General features: G+C 42.7%; 1 protein-coding gene across 4 annotated transcripts in view; it reads left to right on the plus strand.

Annotated features, from left to right (window-relative positions):
* Positions 1-20,945, plus strand: part of srgap2 (SLIT-ROBO Rho GTPase activating protein 2) — a 67,076-nt gene that overhangs the window by 26,906 nt on the left and 19,225 nt on the right. For 3 of the 4 annotated variants that reach the window (XM_074693489.1, XM_074693402.1, XM_074693576.1), the window contains 2 exons: positions 12,334-12,526; positions 18,936-19,098. In XM_074693489.1, the coding sequence (XP_074549590.1) occupies positions 12,334-12,526; positions 18,936-19,098 (356 nt within the window). Of the gene's footprint in view, positions 1-11,301; positions 11,459-12,333; positions 12,527-18,935; positions 19,099-20,945 lie in introns of those variants that run through there. The other variant, XM_074693658.1, reaches the window with a different exon arrangement.

The following is a 20,945-nucleotide window of genomic DNA, read 5'->3' on the forward strand; positions in this document are numbered from 1 at the left end:
GTATATATTTCATATTAGTATTAGTATTCATAATATTGCCAAGATGTGGATCGTACTTTTACATCTGTCAGAAATGATGGTGACCTTGTCTTGTATTGTTTTGCAAAGCAATCCAACCATTTATCACGAAGCTATACACCTATGGTGAAACTGGCCTTATCTCACAATGATAAAGAATCCTTTAAAAAAGTCCCGGGTCCAGACGGTGATCTGGATTGCCTTCATAATTTAATCACTTCTTCCTTATTCCATTAAAAACATTTCTTGAAAAATTCATCAAGATCCATTTGCTACTTTTTTAGTTATGTTGTTCACAGACGAACTCTCCCAAAAACATCACCTCTTTGGTGGAGGTATTCAAAATTAAGGACCTATAGCCTATAACTTTACAACAGAAAGCCTCAGCAGTAACTGTATTATTCTTCGGGTATCTCCCACAAGCCAGAGGTGGCAAAAGATGCTGATAAATAAGAAGCAGACATAGAGACACAGACTTATAATCTCCCCTTCCTCTTTTTTTGTCTTAGAAGAAGGTCGTAGCTGGTGTTGATGATAGTAAGAGCTGTGATCTGACCTCAAGGTGGATGCGGTGATATTATCATGTTATCGACTTCTGTTCTGGGTCCCATCCTTTGTCTGATGGAACATATCCCCTCTGCTCTTTCCGCTGCCTTCCACTGGCACTTAGATAAGGATCGACAGCCATCAGCAGATAAAGCCTTTAGCTCTCGGTACCGCTGCCCGCCCTCTCCTCTTGACTCTCACTTTATCTCCCATCTCTGCCATTTTCTCCTACAGCCATTTTCAGCATGCCGCTGATGTGTGTCTTGGAATGCGGTGATAAGAGTTTGCTGCGTCAGGACATACATACCCGTCACGTACTCATTGAGTGTCGTGCAGCTTTCTCCCGCTAGTGTCTTTTTGTGTGTGCTGTGTGACAGAGGCTGTCAGGCACAACTATGAACTGGCAGAGGGTGGCTATTACACACTGTGTTAGGCTTCAAAGCGCTGATACTTCCCTCAGGGGGCTGTCTTTGAATGCATCCCACATGCACACAAAGCTGCCAAGGTCCCCATGAATCACTGAGGCTGACCAGACTTACTTTGACAGAGGAGTGGAACGAGGATGAAGAAAGGTGACAGGAATGGATGACAGTTTAATCTAAAAGCAGAGAGTCATTACACACCGTCACTCATTCACAGGAATTATGACAAGTGTTAACCCGCTAATAAAGACAGGATTCAACCTCAGAATGTGTCTGATGATAAGTCTGCACATGAAAGAAGTCCACACCCAACCATCCAAATTCAAAACTATTCCCTCTTCCTCCGTGATTATTATAATGCTCAATGCTTAGAGAAGGAGAGTGAAGCTCAAGATTGTTGAGGTTGATTTCAGTTGCTGCACACAGTGGCAGACAGACTCCTCGCTTGTGCAGACAGACACACAGACTCACACTCAGCAGGCTCCTTCCCATGCTTGTGTTGTGGATTAGTCAAATCCCCTGACTGGCTGCTAAGCTGATTACGGGAGTATTATGGACTGGTCATTTAGAAACACTGGAAAGAGTGAAAACACACACACACAGACTCACACACGTGCACGCACACAGGGACATCTCAGCTTAAAAAATGGTCTATCCTGCTTGTCCAGGAGGGTGAAATATGTCTATACGGTTTTGTCTGATATCCATACCTCCTTAGACAGATGGTGGAGAACATTATACTCTCATGGTTCGCATCCCTACAGTGCGTGGTGTGTGTGTGTGTGTGTGTGTGTGTGTGTGTGTGTGTGTGTGTGTATTTGTGTTTATGTGTGTGTGTGTGTGTGACTGAGTGGTTGAGGGCTGGAGAGAGTGAGGGAGATGGAAAAGGAGATGAAGGCTGCTGGAACAGACTGAGGCCCAGATGGCTGTGTCCGGCAGAGACAGGAAATAGAGGTGACACCAGGTGGATGCTACCCTTGAGGGGAAAGCACAACCACAGAAACACACTCACACACAAACACACACACGCACAAACCAACAAAATAGTTAGCCTTAAAGCCTGTCTCAAATCGTGTAATTTGATAAACTGCTCAAGAGACTATGAACTCTGTTGGTGCTGTTGCAGTTCAGCAGTTAATTGACAAACTGGAGTTAAATCAACAGTTTTAGAAACAAAAATCAATAAACAAACAACTTTGATTTATTTGTCAAACTTCAGTTTATGCTCCTTTTTAAAATATAAAGATTTGCTGCTTGGCCCATTTACCATCCATCCCTTATCGATATTGATATCAGGCTGGAACCAGTCCCAGCTGACATCGAGCGACAGTCAGGGTGCTCTCTGAAAGGATTGCCAGTTTATCACAGGACAGAAAAAGATTCAAAACAAGGCATGAGGGATTGCTTGAAACCAGCTCTGTTAGGAACCCGGCTGTGCATTTTTGAAAACTGGAAAACCGATAAAGTTTGAGCGGATCATTGCTGCTACTGTGAGTCACAGCCCTGATGATGTCAAGATATTCCTTGAGTTAGTCTGGTCATTTAAGACACAAGCCACATTGATCATCCAGCTGCCGGCCAACAGATCATCACACTGCACCAAGAAGAGTTCAGTTACAAAGATTTCTGAATGACAAAAGATAAAAGGGAGTTGGCTAAGGATGTCAATATTTTGCACAAGATTCAACCAAAATGCAATATTCTTAATGATGTCAACCCCGGCTGCTGCTTTTGCCATGGTTTGTGACCTTGCTTTCGAACCATATAATAGAATAATGTTGATAATCAATACAAAACAAAAAGGACGGCACCAAACTCCTGTAGCTGTAGAGCCAAAGAAAATGGGAATTTTTGGTATTTTTCTTTGAAAAAACTTCTCTGATGTCTAATCAAATACCAAAATGTTGATTTTTTTTTCTAGTAATTGATTAAGATCTCCAACAACTGCAGCGATTGATCAAGCATTATCTTCAGATTGATGCATTATTCAAACAGCCTTTGGTTGTCTCATTGAAGTCACTTCATCTATTTTCATTCCCAGCATCAATGTGAGACATGCCCCCACCCCTCGCAAACACACAGTCTGTGCCTTAGTTCTTCCTCCAGTCTGGGTTAGTAGAGCAAGCAGGGGCTGTAAATGGGCGAGAAGCTGGTTAACTTTTGATAAGCACCCTCTTTCATTATGCATAGAGACTCCTAGCCCACGATCTCAAACCATGCAAACCCCCTGCAAACTCAAGCAAGGAATCAGAGCATGTGACGGTTGCAGAGGGCTGTCAGTGTCAGGAGGGGAAAAAGCTACAACAGAGACCAAAAATACAATCCTGCAAATATTGATCATATTCTTAAGAGTTCTGATCCTGAGGTTAGTCTGAGACACTTTGTCTTTAGTTCAGTTTGAATAGTTCTGCTCTTATAGGTGTTTTCCACCAGTTGGTTGACATGGGAGACTGACCTCTCTCCAGTAGCTTTGCGACCTTTGACCCATGACCTGCACTTTTCAGCTTGGGGAGTATAAGGGACCCTGGACAATTCATACACACACACAAACCCACTTCTCAGCTTCCATGGGAGACCCCCCCCCCCCCTTCCTGTCACTGCAGATAAAGCATCTCAGTAGCTAGTAAAGGGTTAATGACTTCCTAATCTGAAGAGTAGTGCGGAGGAATTTACCCCTGCTGAGCACCGACTCCCCACTCTACCTCCCTGTCACCTACTTTCCCTCTTCCTTCAATGCAAGAGTCCCCCAAAACCACTTTGAAGAGAGCAGTCAGGATGAGGAATGATTCCTAAACAGCTGATCTAGATCACTAGGCAAGATGTCCACTCACCTTTTTGAGTATTTGAGGTTTAAAAGAAATTGTTCGGCTTGTTAGAATACACAGTTTTTGACCTTTGTGATTACTATCACTTCTATTATCACTCTAGAAAATCACTATGCTCATAACCCCACAATTTTCAGATTTTCATTCAGATTTAAATCAAGGAAAAATAAAACTTGACTTACTGACGTATTTTCTCATCTAGTTTGGAAGATAAACAAGTGGTTTATCACTTCTCCAAAGTGAAGCATTAACACTGAGAGCTGCCGAGCTACTGACCAGATGTACCGAAACAGAAGAATTTGAAAAGCACCAAGTATAGCTCAAACTTTATCCATAACTTTATCTGTTAAATCATTTTACTGCAAGCTAAAGGGCAGAACAACAAAACTGCTTGCATCATGAGTTCCCATGTGAGTTATTTTGGCTTCACTGTTCACAACAAAGGGACGCAGGGATGCATCATCCATTTATGTAAAAATGTTAAAAGTTGAACTCTTCTCTTCTTACTCTTGAGTCAGTAGTGCTTTAATTGCTGCATGCAGTGTTCATTTGTTGTCATGTGTGTGTTAGTGTGTGTGTATGCATGTGTAAGGAAAGCTGAGAGGTCAGGTGATGGTCCTTCAGTACTTGGCTCTTCGTGACATGGTTGGGCTGGAAGTGAGATTAATGGTGTACCAAAGAGATACAAACAACTTTCAGCCTCTAAAATCTCCACTGTTCATTACTTATTCATGCTCCAGTCCAGCTTTGGGTAGCTTTTACCCCCTTCCCGTCCTCTGCTCACTGCCTGTCTGTCTGCCTGTCTCTCTGCTCTCCCAGCCTCACAGAGCAGGTCTGCAGCGGTTTGGCTCCAGTCGTGTTTTCCATGCCGAAAAGTCACTAAGCTCGTTAACTTCCCTCCTTAGGACGACACTGCTTTTCCTAAAGGTTTCAAAAACTGGGTGAGAGAGGAAATGTCTCTATAGGTTTAAGTGTGTGCGTGTGTGTGTGTGTGTGTGTGTGTGTGTGTGTGTGTGTGTGTGTGTGTGTGTTTGTTTTCACAGGATAGTCCAGACCTAAGGAAAAGACATTGACTGGAATCTTTCCATTCCTGCAATAGTTTTCCCTCCAACACTTACTGTACTGTAATTCTATCTTTTCCTCTACTTGCCTGTGTGTGTGTGTGTGTGTGTGTGTGTGTGTGTGTGTGTGTGTGTGTGTGTGTGTGTGTGTGTGTGTGTGTGTGTGTGTGTGTGTGTGTGTAGTGAAGTAGTCTCAAGCATGTCTGGAACTAATACAACCCACCCTGCCGAAGAATCTCATTAGGATATGCTACCTTCAACCTGAGGACTACCCCGTTCAGCGGCCTTAAAAATCACTCTCTTAGCCCGCCATCTGTTCAAACACACACAAGAAACCACAAGCACACACACACACACACACACACACACACACACACACACACACACACACACACACACACACACACACACACACACACACACACACACACACACACAAGCTCAAGCAAGCACAAGAACCTGCAAACCTTTGGCCCAGTCTTTCAGGCCGTCAGTCTCTCTTCCCTATTTTTCTGCCTGGTTTCAGGTTTGGAGAGCTGTATCAGTGAAACCCTCAGAACTGCCTGTTTTTCTTAAGGGCCTTCTGTTGCAGAAACACACACACACACACACACACACACACACACACACACACACACACACACACACACACACCTACCTTAGTCCAACCCCCCATCCTGCTGCAGTCAGTCTTTACGCTCACACATGTGCTTCCTGTGGTTGTTTTAGTTCGACCCTCCCCTCCCGTGTGCTCCCTACTGGCAATGAACCGATCCGACTGACTTCCTGTCTCTGTGTCCTCTTTTCCTGTGTGTTGGGATGAATGGACATATTATTCACTCTGACGCAGTGCCTCCCCTACACACCACCCCCTTCTCTATAAACTGCTTTCTGTTCTTTTCTTTCTGCCTCTGTCTTCTTTCATTCTTCTGAGGACAATAGTATGAGCTCACAGTGGTACAACTCAAAACCATCACCCCCCCCCACCCCCCGACCACCACCACCCCTTCCTCTTCTCTGCTCGGCTCTGTGCTGCAGTATCAGCCCCTGGAGCAACAAAGACCAGGCCTCACTGCATAAACACGGCGTGCATGCCTGCTCAAACACACACACACAGAAACACAAACAGAACAGGTAATAGTCGACCTCGCCGGTAGCTACATCTCCTGCCTGGATGTTCATGATTTCTTAGAACGAGTTAACTGTTGACAGAGGCTTTGTGTGTCTGCTCATGCTGTTTTTGCTGATTACCTGGCACAGGTTGTGGGAGCTCACAGCTAATGCTGGCAGAGGGGCATGCTTTAAGAGATTATCCTGTTTTATCACCAGGTTCTCATGTGCTTCGTTTTGACCACTGTTACTATCAATGTTCCCATCACTAAACCCCAAACTGCTCGTAGTGTCGAAACCAGCCGTGTGTGTACACGTATGGAAGGGTGTCATTGATACTGATGGTCACTTTACAGAGCATGCTCTGTCATCAGTGTATGAATGTTGTTTGCTCTGTGTTGAAGATGATATTTTATCTAGGTGCACTTTATATTTTTTAGTTTTTGGCTTTTTATGTTAAATTATTTAACTACTTCAGTTCTATTTGCTTGTTGACAATAAATAAATCAATCATCAAAACTGACCTCACAGACCAAATAAAGTCAAAGACAAGTTTGACATTAGACGTTAGGTTGTTGGCTGAGCATTTTTTTTTTTTTACAAAAGAGAGTTTGAGAGTTGAGTTTGTCCTGGGGGAAAGGAAAAGCCCATTAGAGATTAGGGATGGGTACCTTTCACATTTGAAACGATACGATACCGATGCCTGGTACCTAGCAATCGGTACCGGCACTTAACTGTACCAATTTTTCAGTACTTTTTTTGTGTTTATGTGGTAAAAAAATCAATTTTTTTAATAACAGAATATAAAAATACTTGGATTTAACATATTTATTCTTCAATATATAACCTTGCAATGCTGTTTTCATGTCCAGAATGGAAAATCCCCTACTCTTCCAGTCCCTCACAGTCACAAGGATGCACTTAGGTACCTAAAGATGGTACCTTTTGGTTTTATCTGAATCGATACCTGGTACTTTTGACAGAATTCGGTCGGTACCTATAAAAGTCCCTAGTTTGGTACCCATCCCTATTAGAGATGCAACTTTTCTGGTCCTGATACAGTTGCAGATACCTGGGCTTTGGGTATCAACCGATACCGATACTGATCTGATACATGTGTTAAATAATAAGCTGCACGCCCTACTGTGGGATAAGATTGATAATGTTTTGAGCAAAATACATAAAATGGGTACATATGGAATTACTGAGGTTGATATTTATTTAAAATAGAAGTTAACTGTTTAACAGCAGTTTGGTTAAAACAAACCTTTAGAACTTACAGAAATGAAAATTCAATCGTTAATTTGTATAACCTGTAGACTAAATCATAGTTTAGCCTTAGTGTCAAATTTGGTCCGATCCTTTCCCACTGATACCAGGATCGAATTGGTGCATCCCCAGAGCACATCATTCAGTATGTTTTCAATGTGCAACATGTACCACAGTCAACACCTGTGAAGCAAGTCTTAACACACCAGAATGGCCCTTTAAATTAACAATCCTGTTTGCTCCACTGGTCCTAAACCCCTCCCTCCCCTCTCTCTTCCTCTCCAGCCAGTTCAGACCTTGTCTCCAGCACCCATCACATCTACTTGTGAACATTTGCCATGTGTGTGTTAGTGTGTGTTTGTGTGTGCGTCTTCCAAACCGTGTCCATTTATTGAGGAGGACAGATATAGGGTGGGGCTTTTCAAAGCCAAGCTGGATAGCTGCCGTCAAAACAGCTCAGGGTGACAGCTTGGACTCATGGGTGTCACAGGGCTGTGTGTGTGTGTGTGTGTGTGTGTGTGTGTGTGTGTGTGTGTGTGTGTGTGTGTGTGTGTGTGTGTGCGTGCGTCTGGCGTGCGTGCGTGCGTGCGTGCGTGCGTGCGTGCGTGCGTGCGTGCGTGTGTGTGTGTGTATGTGTGTGTATGTGTGTGTATGTGTGTGTATGTGTGTGTATGTGTGTGTTGTGCCCATAGCCCAGGGTGTTTCCAGGTATAATAAGCGCTCACAGCAGTATGTGTGGTTGTCTTATCTAGGCCAGCTTTCAGGGCAACAATCACTTCTGTCAGCCTCCAGCCAAACAGACCAAAGCTGATGGTGTGTTTTCTGCATTTTTTATTTTCCATTCTAGCTTTATTCCCTTCTGAGCACCCAAACACACATCTGTATGCACCAGCACGCCCCAGTCCGACCCCTTCTTCAGCCTTTGCCTGCAGCTGAATTAACTGCAGGCATTGATCACAGTAGTGATGCCATTATAGGCTGTCTCCATCAAACATCTATCTCTGTTTTTGTCTCCTGTTTTCTGGGTCAAAGTAAACTAATCAATAATGGATGCTGAAGAGGGACAGGTATGGTTGAAATGTTTTGAAACAGACAAAGGAATCTGTTAAAGTCTGCCATTTCAACCTCATATTTTATCCATGTAGAGAGGCAAACATGAGGAGGATATATGCACACTTAATTCTACCTATGCGTCTCAGTGAGGTGCCAGAAACACCCCAACAGGTGGGTCATGAACCTGGGTAGAGTTGAAACAAGGGAGAACCAAACAACTTGAAGATCATCAGAATCACAGGCAGACAGGTTGTTGTGCAGGAAAAAAGGAAACTGAAAGTAAGAGGTGTATGGGAAAGGCTTGTGCAGACAGAGCCAGACAGCGCTCAGCTCCACAGACAGAGTAGGAGGAGGAGAAGGAGGATGAAAAAGAAACAAGAGCACCAGAAAGTAGAATCCCAGAGCCAGATTACAAGACCTGCTCTCATCCGCCTGGAAAATATGACTGGTCTAGAGGAGGGTGAGTTTGTAGGCGTGACCTCTAAGTTCACATCCCACTTCATGCTGGCTCGATGGGATGATGAGCGTTGCAGAGGGATGAGGCCTAAAAAAAGACCAGCATCAATCTCTCTCAGGGGCTCTCCCTCATTTTTGTCTCATAGCAAACACTCCTCTCCTTTTAAGTTCAACAGTGTCTTCATTTCAGGAATATTCCAGTGTTATCAAAGTACAACAGAGTGTTGCAGATAAAAGGACACATAGCTGTGAGTGTAGCATGCTTTGGATACAACTCCTGCGCTCAATTGTTTTTCCCTGTCCCTTGTTTTTAGTTCTTGAAAGAGAGTTGCAATGGGTGGTGGTGAAATCTTCTGTTATGAAATGGGAAAGCCCTTCAGCACTGTTTTGTCATCAGAAGCCATCCGTAGCTTTTAAGTAAATGGGCACAGAGTTAGCTTGTTAGCTGATCGGTTATTGTAGTTTTCAGACCTTGTTGATGAGGAATACAGTCTCGAGTTTCTTTGCTTTTAAAAGTAACTCTGGGACACTTATGATAGCACTCTGTTAAGAATGGGTCATTAAGCAAATCTCTGTTTAAAAGACCCTAACATACCGCCCTGACAAGAACTGGAACATCCTAACCTCAGATGGATGCAAAAAATGTAGGGGCAAGGGGCTAGGACTTAGCTCTTCACCTTATAGCTGTTAGCGGTCCAGTAAGGGTTTTAAAGGCCAACCTCTGGTATTAGAAACTTAACAAAAAACTGAAGTTTCTCAAGTGTCCACTTGAGGCTGAAAAGCCACAAGGATCCATAGGAACACTTTTTAAAATGATAAAAAGGAAAAAATGTTTACAGCTTGAAGAAAAAAATTATCCTTTGTCTCTTTACTTCATTTTTATTTTGGTAACTTCTGACAGGGTGTGTGACCACCGACAGCAAATAAAATGGACGTCCACTTGCTTGGCTAGAAGTGAGGTCTCCACAAAAACTGCTTCCCCTGGTGGCTGGCTGCAGTATAGGTTAAAAATCTGGCTTTCCAGCCATTCCAGATGGGCTGTGGTCAAACTTTAAAACATTAATACTCCTCGTCGAAATGTTTCTCACATCCGATTGTTGTGGTGATTTGAAGATAGCATTTGGCTGTCTTGTGTTCAAGTCCTCTTTTTTTCTGAAAAGTTTTGTTTTCATTAGTTATAAGAGGTTAAAAACAAGGCTTGACGTAACGTTTAACGATGATTGACAGCTGCCGTTCTCGTGTAGTAATTGTAGCTGTTTGTAAGGGTGCTATGCGGCCTCAATTCCATCTTTTTACTGGTTTTATATATTTGTCATTAACTGGTTGAAATCAGCATTTTCAAACTGACAACCATCATCTTTAGTATTCCCAGTGCCTTTTCAGAACTCAGTCTGTGTGTGAGACACAAGTATTTGACAATATTTACATGATTTCCATCTTCTTATATTTTACAACTTCCTTGTTCAACAGCAACTGAAATCATGATTGATGGCGTTAGTCACCATTAAATAAGAGTTCATGTTAGCATTCAATAACTTAGCTCTGTTTAATGTTTTAGACCTGCTTTCCTCCCCAACAATCACATCAGTGCTATGCGTAACAAAGCTGACATAGCTAGCAAGATTAGGCACTAACTAAACAGCTGCTAACGTTAGCTTGGAATTTATACCTCGTATATTGCATATTGCTGCTACCTAACCTATAAGCTAGCTAGCTAGTCAGAAGTTAGTTGATTGCAAATGTGGTGTATAATAGCAGCTAGCTTTAACACTAGCGCAACATTGAACACAGCAAAACTGAAACTGTAAGAATTTAGCAAGACAATAGAGGAATATGTTAGCTATGTGAATTTGGTGAAAAGCTTGATAAATATTTTAATTTTGATTTAAATTTTTCCTAATACTGGGGTCATACGGGACAGAACTGTTAGGCTGCCACCCTATTGGTCACCCTTATGCCCCTTATGGGCGCTTTTAGTCTGCCTTTGGTTTGTGTGTGTGTGTGTGTTGTGATTTGTTGACTAATTACAAAGAGCTGCCATCCTGAGGTTTTACGTTGCAGCCTTGGAGGTGGGACACTGACTCACTTGCCTGTCGCTGACTTCACTGGGGGATGAGGAAATCACATACACACATGCTCAAAACCACGAGTCAATAGCACATGTTGTCAAAGCAAATACTCACACCAGGTCATTAGCCCAGAGACACACACACTGGGTGTATGTGTGTGTATGTGTGTGTATGTGTGTGTTTGTGTGTGTGTGTGTGTGTGTGTCTATGCATTTATTTGTTGCGGATGTGTGTTTGTGTCATGATGCCACAGAACGCCTCCCTTGCTCTGGCCTTTTAATTTGTGAAGAATGACTGTGATTGCATGCAGCCGCTCGCTAGTGGCAAATTGTTTAGGTCTGTGTTTATGAGCGAGGGAGAGAGAAGTGGGAGACGATGAGCGCTGGGGGTGGAGGGGGGGGGGGGCTGTCACAGACAGATTTAGATATCCCACTTCTCTTTGTGGTGACGAGAAACTGCTCTCTCAGCTGTTGAACACAAAGGCAGCATCAACAGTCGCTGTCAGCTGGCTGGACGGACGGACGGACGCTGAGTTGCTGCCTCTCTAAGTGTGTGTGTGTGTTTGAATGAATGTGGGGCCAGAATGGAGGACAAAACCATCCGCTTTCTGTATGGACAGCGCTGTAAAGGTAGGAGAGCAGTGGAGGGGATGTGTGTGATGTTTGTCAACTCTGTAACAGGATGCATGTGCAGTCTACCCTGCATTGACAGGCAGCTATGAGAGCATAACATTAATCTGTCAGCTGTCAGCACTGATCCAGCTTATCATCATCATGCGTGTGTGTGTGTGTGTGTGTGTGTGTGTGTGTGTGTGTCCTTGGCTATGTAAAATGTGCACTCATGTTGCAGTGTGCGCCCAAGCCCAAAGTAACTGCGCTGGGCTGGACTCTCCAGAGGACTTTCTTGTAGTCGGTGATTGAATGTGGTTTGTGAGTGTGTCTGTGCTGAGTGCACTCTATTAATTTGAGGCCAGACTGGAGAGCAGCATGGAGGGAGGGAGAGGAGGAAGGAGGCCGGAGGAAAATGAAAAGTGATAAGCAGGGATAAATGACTGCCTCTGGAGATGTCTTGGATTTGTGTGAAAGAGGAGAAACACTCTATTGATAATGTGACTCACACACCCGTGCACACACACACAGCAGTTTGTGCTGTACAGTCTGGTGGGAGTGGGGATGGATATCGGCCAATTCCTCAAGCTGAAGTGTTTGAGCTCTGCCAGGTGTTTCTCTTGATATGGACCCCATCCACATCAGCTGCTCCAGCCTTTCTTACACATAGCTGTGGAACGCGTCTTTAGGACACCACTGCACTGTCAGCAGTAATTTATACAGTTAATTGCATGTTCCTCACAACAGTTTTTGTAAAATATGCCTTTGATTTAAACAGTGTGGGCTGTGTAGTTCCTTTGTGACTCTCAGGTGCAAATTAACTTGGCTCACTCTCAGAGTAATAAAGTTCGCAAAGACGTTACACTCAACTCTGTCTCCTCTCTGTTCCCCTGCAGAGATCCGGGCTCAGCTGGTGGAGCAGCTCAAGTGTCTAGACCAGCAGTGCGAGCTGAGGGTGCAGCTGCTGCAGGACCTGCAGGACTTCTTCAGAAAGAAGGCAGAGATTGAGGTGGACTACAGCCGCAACCTCGAGAAGCTGGCTGAGAGGTTCCTCACCAAGACGCGCAGCACCAAGGACCACCTACTGAAGTACGGGAGACACACAGCTGCTTACACACAAAAAACACCAAAACAATAAGCAGTGTGTTGATAAGACAGGGAAGAAGTGCTTTAAAGAGAATGCTGACGTCCCTTATGAGAAAAGAGAAGTAGATGCATGTCAAGAAATGAAACAGAAGAATGGTTGAGATTGATGGTGACAGATTTAGTAAGTCAGTCCTTTAAAAAAAAAAAAAACAGACTTAAATCATTCAGTACTTCCCCGTTTGATCAGTCGGAAAGTCCACTTATATATATAGCTCCAACTATTTGAGTGAGGTCCTGTCTTCAGTCCTGTTTGTATCTGTGTCTGTGTGTGTGTGTTTGTGCAAATTCTGCCAGGAAGGCCAGGTGGTGATTTTGTGCTCCGACAACTTTGCTGTGTCTTGCTGGGTGTATAACCTTGCCCATACGGGGATTCTCTTTCTCTCTCTTAAGATGGTCAATTTCCCTCTTTCTTTCACTCTTTATCTCTCTTTCACTCTCTTTAGCTCTCTCTGTCTTTCTCTTTTTCTCTCATTGAAGCATCTCATGCACACAAATGAAACACTGGAGCTCATCAGCTTTAGCAGCAGGGTGTGTTCTTGTATAATTTATCAACCTTATTTTTTTTTTTACCTCGAGAGAGCAGTCTGTCTCTCTGCGGGTAAAGATTCATTGAACTGCTAACTGAGCTGATTAGACATGACACACAGATTTCAAATGAAGTCAGGGGATACTTTAGTTTTAGCTAATTATACTGCTGTATCCTTGCTCTTGTACCGTCTTGTGAATAACCACGATCCACTATTCTTGTAGACATTAGAGGAGTGAGCAGGGAGGCGTCTTTTGAAGGAGCTTTGTGTAAGAAAACAGAGGTGTGACTTTGCAGAACAGTGTTGAAAAAGCAGGCAACACCCTTTCGATGGAAATATGTTGCATGATTAATATATCCTGCTGATCTAAAGGGACTGTAGGGCTCTGTGATCATTATTGCAGGATCATTAATACATCATTACTGCAGTTCTCTGATTACTCCAAGAACCCACGGGGACAGGAGTAGCAGCAGCAGCAAGTGTAGCGTTTGTAGGACAGCTGTGTGCAATGGTTATTTCTTATTTCTTTAGAATATAAGTGGGACCCATTGGGTAAACATGGCTCAACTATCATGCAGCTTCCTTTGCCAAGATGCAACAGCCCTGTGCATTTTGGTTGCTTGTTGGTTTGTGTCAGTAGATGAAGAAATAGTATATACAGGCTAAAACCAACTGTTTTTTGTGTTTTCACTTTCTGTCACATCTAAGTGACAATGGATAAGATTTATGTCTTGATGTGATTCTAATTAAGTATTTTACAAAACAAAAACTGAAGACTAAAGCTGCATTCCATCTCATCTTGGGACTGTGGCAATTGTTTCATTAGGGTTGTACATTTTGATACTGCTTATGTTTAAAGGTCCTAGTTTAAGACACTTTACATGTTTTTGATGTTTGAGTAGCTTTGTTGTGTAGTAAACCCTTGCTGGTGTTTTCATGGATTTCAAAACTTTCAAGGCCTGCGTGTTCTCTCTCTTTCCCTGTCTTCTTCTTCTTCTTCTTCTTCCACACCTACCTTCCTTATTTTACCATTGAACCGTCCTTGTTCTCTTTTGTTTTGCATCACACTGTTTACAAAAGTGTTTATTTCTTTGCTAAAGGGTACCCCCCCCCCCTCCACACACACACACACACACACACACACACACACACACACACACACACACACACACACACACACACACACACACACACATACACACACACACAAAAACATATGCACAGACACAGACTAAAAAGAATCGATAGGTTCACTAAATGAAACCCAATCCTAACCTCCAGGACATACCCCCAACACACACACACACACACACACACACACACACACACACACACACACACACACACACACACACACACACACACACACACACACACACACACACACACACACACACACAGAGCCTCCAGCTTCGATCAATACTGAGACAGTTGCAGATAGTGTGTGTGTTGTTCTTCACATCAGGGGAGAGGGTAAAGGAGCAAAGGGAAGGGAGGGCAGAGGACAGAGAATAAAACGTGTATTTGTGCAGGTCAGCTTCTGCAGCAGCTTTAAGCAGAAATGCTCTCTGTCTTTTAGTCTGTGGAGTCAGTTATGAAGCAGTAAAATTTTTACTTGCTGTCTGATAAGAGTTCAATGGTTACTTCTTTATTCCTCCCCAGCGTTCTCCCAGTCCCTCTTTTTGCCTTACGTCTCATTCAACATCTGTGCATCCAACAGTCTCTCTCTGCATCTGCTGCTGCTCAGCGCGGGTGCCACGTTGGAATTTCAGCTATTTTCCGGTTATGTGTGTCTGGTGTGTGTGTATTTTTCTGTCTGAATATATATATGTGTGTGTGTGTGCGTGTGTGCGTATGTGTGAGTGTTGATCCCGTGGAGACCCCTGGTATTCCTGCTATTTGGCAGACTGTGCACTGCAGTGGTTGTGGGGGTTACACTGTTTAACTGTAATGTGTGTTTGTGTGTGTGTGTATTTGTGTGTCTGTGCCCTGAGGCTGATAGGCCGATTGGTCACATGGTGAAGCCCTCACAAGTTGCGCTGATATGGCCTCATGCTAAAGACTGGGTCAATGTCTCTGCTAATGAGCTCTTTTACTACATGTGAGTACGTTAACGTGTTAGTCTTGTGTGGTTCTTAAGATCTGGTGTGAGATTGAATGGAACCTGACCACATGTGGTCTGAAAACTGCTGTTTTCCATCTTTCATGGCCAATCTGACTTAAGTCTGCTCTTTAAGCTTGCATTATGAAAGTTCCTGGAAAATACTGATTAAAAAACACTCCATTATTGTCTCTGGGTGAACCTAATTTCACCTAAGGAGGAAGTCTGGATCACAGACTGCAATTTTTTCTGCGTTGTAAAGTCAAAATGATGAGCGTGCAGCAACCTTTAAGTGATTATAATGGCTTATTGGCTTGAATTACCATTAAACTTCCAAATTAAATCAATAATTACCATCAAAAATGTGCTCAGCGAGGGGAGAAAATATGACACCTTTTTCAACCTTAGCTCAGACTGGAAATGAAACCCACAAAAAAGCACATGTGATTAAGTGCTGTTTTATGGCATCTTAAATCTAATAATACGCATGTCTGTTTTCTTTCCACAAGCTTTGGTCTTTATTATAATGAAGTAACATACCAGGAAGTTGAACCAAAACTTAACAAGAACCAGAACTAGAAAGGATCACCATCTGAACTGAATCAAACTGGTAAAATACCCTTAAAAGCTTTCTTCACTGCTGTCACCCAGCTGTGTTAAACACTTGATTATGATTGGTTACAACCATAGGCTGTATATGGAATGGAAAGGATGGCTCCACCTTTTACTACTGTATGGTTTTGAAGCCAAAATACCTGTCAGAGGTGCTTTCTACAGTCTAATCTCTTCTCTGCTCTCCTTCCAGATGAATTATACTATTCCTAACAAAAACTACATCAGAACATCAGCTGTAAACATGACATATCAACATATTTTTGAAGTCTAATAACCAATAAGAGTAGAGCACAACTTAGCCCAAAAAATCTTCATATCACCAAAAAAGTTTGACCACAGCTCATCTGGAAAGAACAGAGAGATGGAGTTTTTGACCCATACAGCAGCCAATCACCGGGGGGTGCAGTTTATGTTGCTACCTCACTATGAGCTGAACGAGATGATGTCCAATCATGTTACAGTCTATGGTCACAACTCCGATTCAGCAAATCCTCTGAATCGATTCATCTCCTGGCAAGTGAGGAGGGACTAGGTGTGTTATTCGCGTTGTATGGACGAGGGCCACCAGAGACCAAACAACAAAAAAAAATGGCAGCCAAAGCAGCAGCAGCATAAGGCCAGATCCTTTGGCTTTAAAGTCTGACGTTCGGGTTGTTTTATTGCTCGAAAACACGAGGTGACATACCAGATATGTTCACATGGGGCATGAAAATCGATAATCGAAGCATTTAAATCAATATCGAATCAAACCGATATCAAATTGATTGCAACCTAAAGAATCAAAATCGAATTGAATCATGAGGTTCTTTGCAATACCCAGCCCTAACAATAAGTAATTCAGGATTTCAAAATCAACACCAGAACCCGACTGATCACACACTAATATCAAATCAGTCTATGTAAAAGAGTTTGCCTTATGTATCATCTGCCTGTTGACACTGTGGCAAAGATGTTCTCATTTTAAATCAGTACACATTGTTGTGTAGGTGTTCATCTCAGGGTGGTTTTGTTGGGACAGATTTCAGCCACAGTTGTGAGAACAGCCGGAGGACCTACTCTGCTCTGCTTTGAGTCGAGGTCATGCTCGCCATGTCGGGATTCTGTCTGGTATAACCTGACATGGCATTTTCAGTATTCTCAGTAAAATATTGAAGAAAACCAGGTTGAAACATGAATTAATACCACTCAAAATAAATAAGACACATCATCCCAACACTAGATTCCTTTTTATACATAATGAATCCTGTCTCCTCTCTTATCCTGGTGTTAATGAAAGTCTTGTTCAAACATCTGGTATATGGTCTGCAGCCTGGATCTGATGTTCAGTTTAGCTTCAGCTTTAAACAGTTAAGTCTGTGTCAGATTTTACAAAACAGCCAGCAGTGACGCCCTGTTTAATGCTGTGCTTTTTGATCCTGAATGTAAATGACTATCTAGCATTTTCCCTCAAATGTGAGTCACTAGGTCCCCGTTCCCAGCATGCACTCTGTGACTTTCTGAAGGCGACCGACATTTCAGTTACCTTGTGATAGCTGAGGGGTTAGAGGGCGAGTTAGCTGATAGTACACCTGGTTCCTACATGATGACGTGCACTGGCTGAGGGTTTCATGTCACATGTAAGAAGAAGAAGAAACACAGCAGGCTTGGGCGAATAGAGGAACTGTGCTGCTGTTTTTGGTTGGAGGGAAATGTTGTGAAATTGGTCAAGGCAGACAAGCAGGAAAGGAAACAGACAGCAGGAAGAAGTAATACAAACACAAGAGTGCACGTTGTCATTGTTAACTTTAGCTCTGAACTTGAAGGCTTCTCAGAATGAGGCTGGAGGTGGACTCGTTTGTCTTTTCCTTGAAACCATTGTTTTTACTTAGTTAGTCATCTGACCATCTGACCAGTGACAGCCTGTACCAGCATATCACATCACTGCAGATGACTCATCTCATCAGACCATACTTTCCCACACAAACACACACATGCACACGCACACGCTGGAGTTACACACACACACCTCCCCATAGACACCACCCCACCCTATCCCCATCGGTCAAAGACTTTCTCTGTCTGTCTGACCTTGTGTGTGCTTGGGTCACTGTTCTACTTTTCCTGACCCCATCTGTGTGTGTGTGGTGTGTGTGTTGGTGATGTAAATGCCTTGCAGCTCTTTGCTGTCTCTATCCAGTTAAAGCTGCTCTTAACGGCACAAAGACCGTCTTTCATCCACTTACACTCACTCATAATCCATTTTACCCACTAGTTCATCCATGGATCATCCATAACACGTACTGTACACACACACGCACACACACAGTGACACATTGTGTGCACACACTCTCAAAGGGCTTGTTTTGTGTTGTAAGCAGGGCATTGAGAGGGTATGTGTGTAGTGGCTTTATGGGCACTTGAAGCAAAGACAAAGAAACAGTATTGAGCCATTAGACTGTTAGTGGAATCATTCCAGTCTCTTTCTTTTTTCCTCCATCTTTCCTTTTTTCCCTTTATTCCTCTCTGCGACAGCTGTGCCTGTGAGGGGAGTCTTACCTCCTCCTGCTGGGTTTTGTACCCTGGCTGAATCCCCTGTTTGGGCTGGCTTGCTGACCCTGTGTGTGCTTCTGTGTGTGTGTGTGTGTGTGTGTGTGTGTGTGTGTGTGTGTGTGTGTGTGTGTGTGTGTGTGTGTGTGTGTGTGTGTGTGTGTGTGTGTGTGTGTGTGTGAATAAGAGAGTGAGGGATGCTGTTTTCTGCATAAATCTGTGGGCATTAATACCCTCCCTGTCTCTTATCCCAAAGCCCTGTGTCATCTTCCTGAAAAGATTGGTGTAGAAAGTGTGTCATTTTTTTAAGCATGCCTGTCTCTACACAATAAACAAAGTCGGCCTGTGTGTGTTTGGTGTGTGTGTGTGTGTGTGTGTGTGTGTGTGTGTGTGTGTGTGTGTGTGTGTGTGTGTGTGTGTGTGTGTGTGTGTGTGTGTGTGTGTGTGTGTGACCATTTATCAGCAGGATAAAAAGGGGGAATTAGAAGATGAAAGAGACTTAATGATAGCCATTTATCCAAAAAAGATGGTCCAAGGTGCTTGAATACGTTTTGAGACCCTCTGCTCCTCTTTGTGCGTGCAGGAAGGAGCACAGTGTTTTGTCCCCTGTGAACTGCTGGAACCTGCTGCTGCTGCAGGTGAAGAGGGAGAGCCGTGACCATGCCACTCTGTCTGACCTCTACCTCAACAACATCATCCCCCGCTTTGCTCAGATTAGTGAGGACTCAGGACGCCTCTTCAAGAAGGTGAGTGAATTTGTTTGTACACTACTTCTAATAGTGTTGGCTTGGTTTCACTTACTTAACTTCGTGCCCAGTCTTTAAATGGCAGATGAAGTCGGACGCTGTTCCCTCTTTTTCGTTTATTTCAGCGTCCCATATCTTACATCTTCCATCTGAGTGGAAATTTTTAAACGCAAACTGCTCTAGTTTTGGAGCAGCAGAACTGGCTTCAGGCTCAAGGGCAGTCACCATTATTAGCTAACAACGGCACTGTGTAGTGTGTGCCCACTGGCTGCTTGGGTGCTATTGGGTTATATTGCTACAGCCTGTCTCCATTCAATCCATCAATCAATCGATCAGTTAATACAAGTGTGAATCTATAGCGTGGCAAACATGCTACAGGTCATCTGACTCAGCTGGTCTCTGAGTCATTGTCTTTCAAGTCAATTTGAGTCCAAGTTTTTTTACCCTTAAGTCGGAGTTGAGTTGCAAGTCATCAAATTCGTGACTCGAGTCAAGTCTCTATGACTTGAGTCCACTTGTTTGGTGCACACACACGCTCCTATTGTCAAACTCTGAAACTGTTTTTATGGTCCCATCTCATTCACATTGTTTTGATTTATGGATGGATCCTTTAAAGGGATACATTAACAATCAAAAGAAACTTCGTATCATAAGACTGATTGACTTTATGAATCATAGTTAATCCTACAACCAGGCTTTGGGCAACTGAATTCATCTCATATTACGTAACAGCTTTCTCTTGCCTCATCAACACATCCTCTTTAAACTTTAAACATTGACCTTTGAGTCATAACTTGTTCTTTAAGCCACCGTTTGGTTTCATGACCTGGATGTTACACATAAAAAGACTTTAACCATTTATGTACATTTCTACCTTTTTTGAACAGATCAATAACTAATGTGACAATCAATAAGGAAACTAGACATTTATCCACTGTGAAGTCAATGATAAGTAATGTACAACTTTCAATTTCTTTTTCGAATTGAACACACAAGTAAATCTAAATGTTCTTAAGTTTTCTGTCAGCTTACATTTAAATCTGCTTTAAATTGTTTGAATGCCAAAACTAGCTTCTGTAATAGTTAAACGACATAAAAAGGTAAAGTTGTTACACATCTCTCCTGCAGGACTCAAAGTGGATCCTGACTGGGAGCATTTAAAATCCCAATGACACAATTTTTTAAAAGGACAGGATGAGATCATCATGTTTGATTCTTTGCTTTCACTAGAAAAACTGAAACCAAAGCTGAAGCAAGTGCCTATGTCTTATTTTTAGTCTTTTCTTCAAATATGAATAATGACTTCATACAAGACACTGAACCAGTAAATTTACCTGTTTCACTTTTAAAATCAATCCAGTTGTTATTTTTATTTTTTAATCTAAAATAAATCTTGTTTTTTTTTTTTGTAAATGTGGCTCATATTGTCAACTTGGACAGATTTCATTTTTTCAAGTGTTCTGTTTTACAGCTTCAAATAAAATTATATTTGATATTCTTTATTGCCACATCTGCCAAGCTTTTTTATTTGGTTTCTGGAGTGTTTGTTGTTGTTGTTGGTTTTAAAGCTCATCTAGTGAGGGTTGTTGCAAGATAGAACTTTATGCTTAAAGTGCAGGGGGATCAGTTTACTTGCTTCATATTGAATATACAATATGTTGTTTAACCTTGAAATATGACCTCATGCTTCTGCTTGTTGACCTACAGTAAGAGATCATTTGGATGATAAGGATTTGTTAAATATCTTTGGTTTGTTTGACACAAAGTAAAGATTACAGTTACATGTCAGTAGCAGGTTTTAATCCCTCCATCTGAGTAAGTAAAGGGGGGAAATGAGGTATGTTGAA

The sequence above is a fragment of the Halichoeres trimaculatus genome, unplaced genomic scaffold (genome assembly GCF_033239565.1).
Source record: "Halichoeres trimaculatus isolate MK-OKI-2021-1 unplaced genomic scaffold, fHalTri1.1 fHalTri1_scaffold_1, whole genome shotgun sequence".
Taxonomy (NCBI): Eukaryota; Metazoa; Chordata; class Actinopteri; order Labriformes; family Labridae; genus Halichoeres; species Halichoeres trimaculatus.